Consider the following 11,743-nt stretch of genomic DNA (forward strand, 5'->3'; position numbering starts at 1 on the left):
TACATCCTTTTTATTTTTGTCATCACAGTGAGTATGAAGTGGTATCTCATTGTGATGTTGGTTTGCATTTTTTTAATGATGATGAGAGTCTTTTTATGTGCTTATTGACCATTTATGTATCCTAATTGGGTTGTCTTTTTTTTTTCTTTTTTTTTTTTTTTAGCAAGAGAGACACGGATAGGAACAGACAGGGAGAGAATGAGAAGCATCAATTCTTCATTGCAGTATCTTAATTGTTCATTGATTACTTTCTCATATGTGCTTTGACTGGGGTGCTACAGTCGGGCAAGTGACCCCTTGCTCAAGCCAGTGTCCTAGGACTCAAGCCAGTGACCTTGGGCTTCAAGCCAGCAACTGTGGGGTCATATCTATGATCCCATGATCTAGCTGGTGAGCCTGTGCTCAAGCCAGCACCCTCAGGGTTTCGAACCTGGGTCCTTTGTGTCCCAGGCCAGTGTTCTATCCACTGTTCCACCGCCTGGTCGGGCTGGGCTATTTGTCTTTTTATGTTTGAGTTATAAGAGTTCTTTATATGTTCTTCATGCAAGTCTCTTATCAAATGTATGATTTGCAAATATTTTCTCCTGTTCTGTGGGGTTTCTCCAACATTTTCATGTTGATTTCATTAGAAGCACAAAAGTTTTTAGTTTGGTAAAGTCCAATTTTTTTTACTAATTTTGTCATGTGTATGTACTTTGGATATTATATACAAGAAGCCTCTAATTCAAGGTCAGGAGAATTTACTTCTGTGCTTTCTTTTAAGATCTTTTATAGTTTTTTCTTATATGTAAATCTGTGACCCATTTTGAGTTCATTTTTTATGTGATGTGAGGTAGGAACCCAAATTTATTCTTTTGAATTAAGATCTCCAATTTTCCCAGCGCTGTTTGTTGAAAAGACAATGCTTTTCCCATTAATTGTCTTGGCAACTTTGTCAAAAATTAAATGACCGTAAATGGAAAGGTTTATTTCTATACTCTGAATGCCATTCCATTGATCTATATACAGTATCTATCTTTATACCAGTGCCACACTGTCTTGACTACTGTAGTTTTGTAGTAAGTTTTAAAATTAGCAAGTGTGAGTCCTCTACTTTGTTTTTCAATACTATTTTGGCTATTTGGGTTCTTTGCATTTCCATATGAATTTTAAGATCAACTTGTCAATTTCTTTTTAAAAGGCAGCTGGGATTCTCTTAGGGATTGGATTGAATCTGTATGTACTATATTAATTTGGGGAGTAATGCCATCTTTTTTTTTTTTTTTTTTTTTTTTTTTTTTTTTTTTTTTTTTTTTTTTTTTTTACAGAAACAGAGAGAGAGATGCAGAGAGAGGGATAGACAGGGACAGACAGACAGGAACGGAGAGATGAGAAGCATCAATCATCAGTTTTTCCTTGCTCATTGCAACACCTTAGTTGTTCATTGATTGCATTCTCATATGTGACTTGACCACGGGCCTTCAGCAGACCAATAAACCCCTTGCTGGAGCCAGTGACCTTGGGTCCAAGCTGGTGAGCTTTTGCTCAAACCGGATGAGCCTGCGGTCAAGCTGGCAACCTCGGAGTCTCAAACCTGGGTCCTCCGCATCCCAGTCCGACTCTCCATCCACTGCGCCACCACCTAGTCAGGCAGTAATGCCATCTTAACAATAAGTCTTGTGGTTCATGCGCATGGGATTTGAGATGCCTTTCCTTTTATGTAGGTCTTCAATTTTTTTCAATGATGGTTTGTAGTTTTAAGTGTACAAGTCTAGCACTTCTTTTATTAACTATATTTCTAAGTATTTTATGCTATTGTAAATTGAATTGTTTTCTTAATTTTATTTTTAGATTGTTCACTACCACATTTTTTAGGTTTTTTATTTTATTTTATTGTGTTAAAATATATATAATATAAAACTTACAATATTAACCATTTTTAAGGGTACAGTTCATTGGTATTAAGTAAGTATTCACAATGTTGTGTAACCAATCCCTGTATCTATTTTAAGAACTTTTTAATCGTTCCAAACAGAAACTTTGTACCCATTAAGCAATAGGTATATAACTCCTCATTCCCCTCCTCCCAGGTCATAGTAACCTCTACTCCATTTTCTGTTTATATTTCTACCTATTCTAGGTACCACATGTATGTAGAATTCTACAGCATTTTCTTTTGTGTCTGGCTTATTTCATTTAGCATATTGTTTTCAGGGTTCATCCATGTTGTAACATGTATCAGAATACCATTTATTTTTATGGCAAAGTAATAATCCATTGTTACACAATTTGTTATACATTTATCAATTGAAGGATATTGAGTTACTTCCATCTTTCTGCTATTTTGAATAATGTTACGTTAACATTGCTATACAAGTATCTGCTCAAGTTCCTGCTTTCAGTTATTTTAGATACATACAGTGTGTCCATAAAGTCATGGTGCACTTTTGACTGGCCACAGGAAAGCAACAAAAGACGATAGAAATGTGAAATCTGCACCAAATAAAAGGAAAACCCTCCCAGTTTCATACCTATTCAGTGCAGTTCGATGTGGGCTCACACACAGATTTTTTAGGGCTCCTTAGGTAGCTATCCTGTATAGCCTCTACAGACTCGTCACTGACTGATGGCCTACCAGAATGGGGTTTCTCCACCAAACTGCCGGTTTCCTTCAACTGCTTATCCCACCGAGTAATGCTATTCCTATGTGGTGGCACTTTGTTATAAACGCGCTGATATTCACGTTGCACTTTGGTCACGGATTCGAATTTAGCGAGCCACAGAACACACTGAACTTTCCTCTGTACTGTCCACATCTCGACTGGCATGGCCGTGGGCTGTTCCACTGTATACACGGTGTTAGGTCATCATCTGCGCATGCGCACATGCTGCCACATCATTCTACAGAAACTGGGAGGGTTTTCCTTTTATTTGGTGCAGATTTCACATTTCTATCATCTTTTGTTGCTTTCCTGTGACAGATCAAAAGTGCACTGTGACTTTACGGACACACTGTACTTAGGAGTTGAATTGCTAGATCATATGATAATTCTATGTGTAACTTTTTGAGAAAGAGTGGAACTTTCACAGGAGCTGTAGCATTTTATATTCCTACCAGCAATGCATGAGGGTTCTACCTTCTCCGCAGCCTCACTAACACTTGTTATTTTCCACTTTTTAAAAAATAATAATCAGCCTGACCAGGCGGTGGCGCAGTGGATAGAGCAGGGGTCCCCAAACTATGGCCCACAGGCCGCATGCAGGGCCCTGAGGCCATTTATCTGGCCCCCGCCGCACTTCCGGAAGGGGCACCTCTTTCATTGGTGGTCAGTGAGAGGAGCATAGTTCCCATTGAAATACTGATCAGTTTGTTGATTTAAATTTACTTGTTCTTTATTTTATTTTATTTATTTTATTTTATTTTATTTTTGTATTTTTCTGAAGTTGGAAACGGGGAGGCAATCAGACTCCCGCATGCGTCCGACTGGGATCCACCCGGCACGCCCACCAGGGGGCGATGCTCTGCCCATCTGGAGTGTCGCTCTATTGCAACGAGAGCCATTCTAGCGCCTGAGGCAGAGGCCGCAGAGCCATCCTCAGCGCCCGGGCCAACTTTGCTCCAATGGAGCCTTGGCTGCGGGAAGGGAAGAGAGAGACAGAGAGGAAGGAGAGGGGGAGGGGTGGAGAAGCAGATGGGTGCTTCTCCTTTGTGCTCTGGCCAGGAACCGAACCCGGGACTCCTGCACGCCAGGCCGATGCTCTACCACTGAGCCAACCAGCCAGGGCCTGTTCTTTATTTTAAATATTGTATTTGTTCCCGTTTTGTTTTTTTACTTTAAAATAAGATATGTGCAGTGTGCATAGGGATTTGTTCATAGTTTTTTTTATAGTTCGGCCCTCCAACAGTCTAAGGGACAGTGAACTGGCTCCCTGTGTAAAAACTTTGGGGACCCCTGGGATAGAGCATTGGACTGGGACACAGAGGACCCAGATTCAAAACCCCAAGGTCGTCAGCTTGAGTGCAGGCTCATCTGGCTTGAGCAAGGGGTCACTCAGTCTGCTATAGCCCTCCCAGTCAAGACATATGAGAAAGCAATCAATAAGCAACTAAGGTGCCGCAACAAAGAATTGATGCCACCTGACTAGTGGTGGCATAGTGGATAGAGCATCAACCTGAGATGCTGAGGACCCAGATTCAAAACCCTGAGGTCACCAGCTTGAGCACAGGCTTAACCCGGCCTGAGTGTGGGGTGACTGGCTTGAGCATGAGATCACAGATATGACTCCATGGTCGCTGGCTTGAACCCAGAGGTCACTGTCTTGAAGCCCAGGGTTACTGGCTTCAGCAAGGGGTCACTGGCTCAGCTAGAGCCCCCTGGTTAAGGTACATATGAGAAAGCAATCAATGAACAACTAAAATGCCATAACCACAAGTTGATGCTTTTCATCTCTCTCCCTTTCTTTCTGTCCCTGTCTGTCCCTCTCTCTCTCAAAAAAAATCATCATCATCATCTTAATGGATGATATTCATTTTAAGATTAAAAATTAGAATGCATCTAACAGTCTTTTAATGATATAAAAGCTACTCCCTCAGACAGTTACATACAAAGTATAGTTCATTAGGGAAAAAAAGGAAAATTGTGAATTTTCTCTATTTTTTGTTAGCTTTATTTCCTTGTTATAATTCCCATACTTTTGTTATAGTTGAGGAGAAGTAATTAAAGGAAAGCTGGGCTTTTAGAAAGAAGATATTGAAAACTTTTATATGTATCATTTAAAGTTCGAAAAATATAACGCTTTCTTTTTTGTGTGTGTGATGTTGAAGACAACGGAAACTATTGTTAGAACCCTACCGGAGAAGGGTGAGGCGAAGTTGCAGTGTTTCTTGCATCCTTCTTTAATGTCACCGGAATGTTCACCAACAATCTTGAAAAAGAAAACAGAAGACATGAACGACCTCCCTTCTGACAGTCAAAGAAGTGTTCCACTCGCTGTGACTGATGCTTTAGAGCATATTATGGAGCAGCTCAATGTTCTGATACAGGTGAGTGGGCTTGCTCTGCACTTGGGGGTCAGATGTACAGAGCAGTCTGGGTTACAGCCAGCCGCAGAACTCGCAGAGCCGGGGAAAGATTTCTTTCTTAGAAAAGCAAGCGCAAGGTGGCAATCAGAATAGCATGGCATGCTCCACTAAGCAAGATCTTGTGGAGATGAGGTCAGAGCTATCCCTCACCCCTACACACACATGTACACACCAGTGTGTGCGCGCGCACAGTGCTATACCTTCCAGCCAGGGGCCAGAGGGAGCAGGAGAGACTGTGGAGAGTAGTGGTGGCAGCAGTCCATGCTATAAGTGAATTTGGTTCTGGGCAGTAATGTTTTACCCTATGAATTTTTTATGTGTTCAGATGAGGACATTACCAAGGACATATTTAGAGCCATAAGACAAATGTATTGGGATTAACCATTTCTAGTTAGAATGAAATGTTGGCCATATTTGCAGTTCTTCGCTCTGAAGATGTTCTTACTTTCTAATATACAACTTACCTCATTCCAGAGCTTCTTACATGCATGCTGTTTTCTTCCGGATGTGCTGAGTTTTGCAGTCTCATTTTAGAGTCTTACCTAGTCCTTTGATGACAGTTTGCCTTTGCAAAGAAGGAACAACATGGATGTTAATATGCCAAAGGTCTTCCAACTCTTGGTCAAAAGATGCACGTGTCATGTGAGGAAAGCGGTGTGTTGAAATTGATTCGCTGAAGTTTTCTCTTCCAGCTTTGCTGATTCAGTGTTTTCTTTGAAGAAGTTTTCTGTTGTTCCTCTTTGGTATACAGACTGAGAATACCGATATTCATCACACTTATACAGAAAGAGAGGCTATGATGTGATCTAGAGAGGCGTCAATTACTTTTCCAGAATAAGTATTTCACATTGAAATAGCTCTTGCTTAGATATCATCTAATTCTGTTCTCAACACTGGCTGAACATTACAGTCACCTGGACAGTCCAAAAGCACACAGATGTGCAGTTCTCATCTGCAGAGAATTCATTTACCTTGGTCTGGGTTAAGGCTCCAGCATCCGTCTTTCAGTCACCCCGTATGACTCTGTATTATAGCTGGGGCTCAGTGCCACTGAATAGAGTGAAAGTACTCAGCTTCGTGCCCAATCCGGTTCGGGTTGGCTTGTCTCCCATACTGCCAGGACGTCCTCAGCTACCGTTTGCAGGCGATTTTGGGTCCTCATTAGGACCTCTCCCGTGCGAATCTTTCTATTCTCCACTCTTTCCACTTCATGCCCCGTTTCTCCTTCTTTTCACTTGATTCATGGATAAATGAATCACTTTAAGCTTCATTGAATGTCTTGGATTTTTTTTTTATCTTTTTTTAAGAGCTGGCTGGCTTTTACATATGAAAGTGGTTAAAAGCAGGCACAGCACACTTCCAAAATGGGAACAGCGGTGTGGGCAAGCACTGCGTGAAGTGAGCATGTTCTCATTCTCTTTCATTACAGATGACTGGACCTCTAACTCAGCTGCAGTGTTTATAACTATCTTTACTGAACTATAATCAGAAATAAATTAAAATGAAATCATGTTTTAGATGGTAGATAAATGGAGTCATCCAGTGTTAAAACTGTTGATAGTATTCTTAATTGATTTAGCATGTGGAATTGTATGTTTGTGAGGTATCTGGCAAAAAGCTTGGGCCATAGTAAGCACTCAAGAAATGGCAGGATATATTACCAGCATCTCTATTATTTTTAATTTATCTTGAAACTTGCTGATGAAAATAACCAAGTATTTATCCTGCTTTTCTCTTATGAGCTCTACCACTAGGTAACCAAGTAGTAGATGAGGGAAATGTCTCTTATTTATAAATTATTCTATCTAATATGCTTTTAATAATAGAATTAGAATATCATCATTTATAACCCTCAAGATTTAATAGATCTTAGCATTGAGTAGTTACAAACATCATGTAAAGAGAAATGACCAAGCCTTATTAATGTGTCTTCTAATGAAAGAATAGGCCACCACTTAACAATCTTACCAAGGGCTCTAACCTAAGTCTTATCAGCCTTTGAATCCAGCTTCCAATTGACAGAAAATAAGGACCAACTGCACTGTTCCCTGAGTGTGTCATTCCTAAAATCCAGGCTGGTGGAAACCCTACATTCAAATGGCCTGAGTGTGACAACAGACAAACTTTAAAGAAAAGAGAGGGAAGGGATAGGAACTTGTTAATTACAATAGACTTTAAATGACATGTCAAATCTTAAAAATTGGTAAGACAAATTTATAGTGTCTAGGGATGTCCACGTGAAAGATATAATAATACAGAAATACAAGAAAGTGGTTTCTCTAATGGTCAGGATAGTAACTGTTACAGGGGCGGACAGGGTTGGTTCTGACAGGTATGTGGAAAGGCACTGTGGAGTAACTGGCAGAATTCTAGGTCTTGATCTGGGTGCTGAGTAATTAAAGACTATCTTTTTCATAAGAACTCATTGTGACGTGTTTTATGCAGCTTCCTGAGTCTGTTTTATTTTATAGTAAAAGGTTTTCTTAAATGTGTAAAAGATTGAACCGTAGCGTGTTGACTCAGTGGATAGAGTGTCAGCTTGGTCTAAGGGTGTCCCATGTTCAATCCCCCGTCAGGGCACACAGGAGAAGTGGCCCTCTGCTTCTCTTCCCCTCCATCTCTGCTTCCTCTCTCTTCCCCTCCCACAGCCAGTGGCTCAATTGGTTCTAGCTCGGGCTGATTGGAGCATTGGCCTCAGACAGGGGCTGCCAGGTGGATGCTGGTCTGGGCTCATGCAGGAAGGAGTCTGTCTCTCCTCTCCTCACTTAAAGAAAAAAAATGTAAATGACTGAAGATGAAGTTAATATCACAAAAATTTAGATTCCCAAAGTTTAAGAGTAGTCATGTGTGTATATGTATAGTCACATACTCGTTTATTAGTTGAAAGTGTTAGATAAACAAAGATTGATCGTTTATTGTGTGCCAGGCACTAGCTGAAGCATTTTCTATGCACTATTTCATTCCGTCTCCCTAACAACCTTTGGAAGTGCTATTATCATCTTTTGGGCATGAGAACTGGTGGTAGTAATCATTATATTTTCAAAGTAAAGTAGGTATCCAGCTGTCTAGGGTGGTATAGGTAGGCTTGATCACAGAGTGACTGTGATAGAATGACTAGTGATGACATTAAAGTAGCACCTACGCTGGGCATGGGACATCTATTCCCAGGCCCAGGCCCCACATGTCCGTGTGACTTGTAACACCACTTAGATTGCTGCATGTGGCCTCTTTCCTGGCATTGATGCTTTGGGATTGTCTAGAGGCCTGTTTTGCCTCAAGTTCATCAGTTTTGTTTTGTTTTTTCTTTTTTTCAAACTGCTTAACAGTGCTTTGCTCTATGGTTGAGCCCAGAAGCAGATCAAGTTCTGGGGCCCATTTCTGAGCCAACTTCTTGGAAAAAGGGTGGGCATTCCAGTTCTAAATAGGATCTCCTCTGCAGAGATTATCATCATCGTCCTCAGAACCAGGTCACCAACCTTTGCTTGTTTTGTTCTCCTTTCTGCAGACTGTTTCGATCTTGGAGCAGCGACTGACTTTGACAGAGGATAAGCTGAAAGACTGCCTTCAAAACCAGCAAAAGCTCTGCAGCGCCATCCAACAGAAAAGTTAAATAGGGGAGTCTGAGTAGAGGCCCGATGAGTGTGTAACTGGAAACAAAGCCGGATTCGGGATTACTCGTCAATCCTTTTGCCAAATAAAGAGAGATGAGGACCGAGTAGGTACAAGGTGTGTCGTTTAATCAGAAATACTGGTAGACCTGAGAAGGCAGGGGAGTCCTGGCCACAGAGCTGCCTTAACACTCACCTGGTGCTGGCAGTTTTTATAGGGTTCAGGAAAAGAAAAAGAAAAAAGTAAAAAGTCCGTGCAGTAAGACCTGTAACCATGTGCAGGAGGTGGGCGTCAGCTGCAGAAACATCTCCTCTGCAAGTTCCTCTGATGTAGCACAGACCCAGTCAGCCTGCTCCTATCTGGTGTCCTTGGTAAGTCTTCAAGACAGCTGGGGTCCGGTGTCTCCCAGGAACAGCCGGGACCTGACGCCTCCGGGACCATCTGAGAAGAGACTCTCTGTTTTCTTAGGATACAAAGTAAAGATTTAGGATTGGTGAACTAAGTTTCTAATTAATTTATAGGCTTTAACTTTTCACAATGAATGCTGTGGCTAGGCTTTTATAAACAACTATTGTGACTTAAACTCCCCTAATTGTCAGGTCCTTCCCCAATACAAGCTTTCCCTGACAGTCTTTTTTTTTTTTTTAATGAAGTGAGAGGAGAGGAGGCAGAGAGACAGACTCCCGCATTGCCCCAACTGGGATCCAACCGGCAAGCCCGCTATTGGGCGATGCTCTGCTCATCTGGGGCTGCTGCTTCGTAACTAGGCAACTGAGTTATTTTAGTGCCTAAAGCGAGGCCATGGAGCCATCCTGAGTGCCTGGGGCCAACTTGCTCTAACCATTCTAGCCATGGCTGTGGGAGAAGACAAAGAGAGAGAGAGAAGGAGGAGGGGGAGGGGTGCAGAAGCAGATGGTTGCTGCTCCTGTGTGCCTTGACTGGGAATTGAACCCGGGACTTCTACCACTGAGCCAACCGGCCAGGGCCCCTGACATTCTAACAAAGGCAATCTTTTTACTACATTTCAAAGGGAAGGCTAGGGAATAGCATTAAGAGAGAATAGCAAGTAGATTAACTATTTCCTAATCCTTACATATCTCCTACTCATTACAACTAAAAAGCTATTACTGAAACCGAATTTCTAACTTTTGGGGTCCTCTATCAAATGGGCACATGTACACATACATGGGAAGGTCATGCCAGGGGCTTCATGTAAGTCAACCATATACTAATCAACATGGCATATCTTAAAAGGGCGAGAAGCAGAATAAAAGGTAGAAAAAGCATAATTAAGGATGAATTTAAACACAAATCAATGTCAAGGACTAATTCAAACCATTACCATTTATGATTGCAGTGATAAAGTGGTAAGCATTCAAGTGGCTCTATATTTTCTCCATATTATTTTAAATGTCAGTTTTAGTTTATAGTCTAAATCCTACAAGGAAAGTAACCAAATCTCTGGATTTCACTGTTAAATCATTTCAGTTTAACCATGTTCACACAGTTCCTTAAAGCAACTAATGTATTCTTTTAGTGAATAACCTTGAGGTGAAATAATTCATTTACCTCTAAAATAGCATCCTATGTGCAGACAATGGGCTAATGATCTGTCTTGTATTTCTTTTGGTTAATAGAAAACATTTATCCTTATCAATACCGTGAACAGATGATTGTATAAAAATTCCCAAAACACAGAATTTCCACAGCAAGAATACACTTATTTTAATTATCAGCAGTAGATGTTTGACATAGGTCAGTGGGCTTTTATTTAATGTATGGTGTGTGTATTGTTTATCCTTTGACCAACCTGAAAGCAAATGACATTAAAAATATGTTAAGCACATATGTCTTTTCTTTCATAGATGAATGCACTAAATGATTTGACTTGTATTTTAACCTGTGGTGCCAGTTTGCAAAGATGATGTGACTGTGATCTCATTTTGCTCCAAAGCCCAGATGATGCAGCAGCAGTACAGACATGTATGTTCCCAGGCTCCAGACATGGTGCCTAGGCCCTGGGGTGAAACCGGCCCATGAATAATGAGGTGCTTTAAAGAAACATTCACATCGTCATCTTCCTTTTTTAAAAAAAATGAATTGTGATTTGAAACTAAATGAAAATCAGCCAGGCATACTAAAAAGATTTTGGTTACAAGATAAGAATTTTGTTTTTATCTTAAGCAAAATAAGAGATTAAACTGAAGGAAAACATTAATTTTAGCTTGGTTTTCTGTTACCCTATATCAAGGACAAGGAAGGTCGTTCTACATTTCTGACATCTCTAGGTAATACGGGGAAAATGTTCTCTGTGTTTTGGAAAACAAAAAATGAAGTCCTATTTATATGAGTGTATATTTAGAAGTTTTTCTCAGAGCAATTTCAATTGTATCAGTGAGGTCATTTTTTATTATCTCATTGTGTTCTAAGTGCCTTTTGTATGTTAAGTGTGAACTTATAGACGTTTTCAAGACATTTATACAGACTAAGTGGCATTGTATTTTTACAGGCTCATCAAAAAGACTAAGAAATGAAATGTCATACTGATTTTGTTTACTCTTTTTTATGCTTCAAACAATAAAGACACTTTACCTATAAAAATGTTGTTTCTTTTTTTCTAAATGATTGAAACTTGGAAATACTAAACTTACAATTTTAATGCACATAACATCCTTCTGGAAAACCTGTGAAAAATGGTGTCCTGGGCCCCATTCCCAGAGTTTATGATTCACTAGGGCAATGGGGCCCAGTAATCAGCATCTCTAAGAAGCTCCCCGTGAGGTCAGCGTTTGCAGGCCTGAGGCCCACACCTTAGAAGCCATTGACTAGGCTATAGCCACTGCTCACTTACAACATGCTGTTACCACATAGTTTTAGAATCATCACAGACTTTATAAGTGCTAAGGAAACTGATAAGATAAATTAAAATTTCAAGGAAGTAATTTAACAACTGCCCCCCCCCCCCCCTTTAAGCTTTTACAGATTCTCCTTGGTGTTTGCCAGGTTCCAGCCTCTCATCTTTCCTAACTTGTATATTCAACTTGCATCTTCACTTGGAAGACTAATAGGCCT

General features: G+C 40.5%; 1 protein-coding gene across 5 annotated transcripts in view; it reads left to right on the top strand.

The window, feature by feature from the left end:
- The window catches only part of POC1B (POC1 centriolar protein B), a 120,983-nt gene extending 111,875 nt beyond the window's left edge, over window positions 1-9,108 (top strand). For all 5 annotated transcript variants that reach the window (XM_066368663.1, XM_066368659.1, XM_066368660.1 and 2 more), the window contains 2 exons: window positions 4,805-5,023; window positions 8,568-9,108. In XM_066368663.1, the coding sequence (XP_066224760.1) occupies window positions 4,805-5,023; window positions 8,568-8,672 (324 nt within the window). In that variant the 3' untranslated portion in view covers window positions 8,673-9,108. The remainder of the gene's footprint in view (window positions 1-4,804; window positions 5,024-8,567) is intronic.
- The last annotated feature ends 2,635 nt before the right edge of the window (window positions 9,109-11,743 follow it).

This window comes from Saccopteryx leptura, chromosome 2 (genome assembly GCF_036850995.1).
Source record: "Saccopteryx leptura isolate mSacLep1 chromosome 2, mSacLep1_pri_phased_curated, whole genome shotgun sequence".
Lineage (NCBI taxonomy): Eukaryota > Metazoa > Chordata > Mammalia > Chiroptera > Emballonuridae > Saccopteryx > Saccopteryx leptura.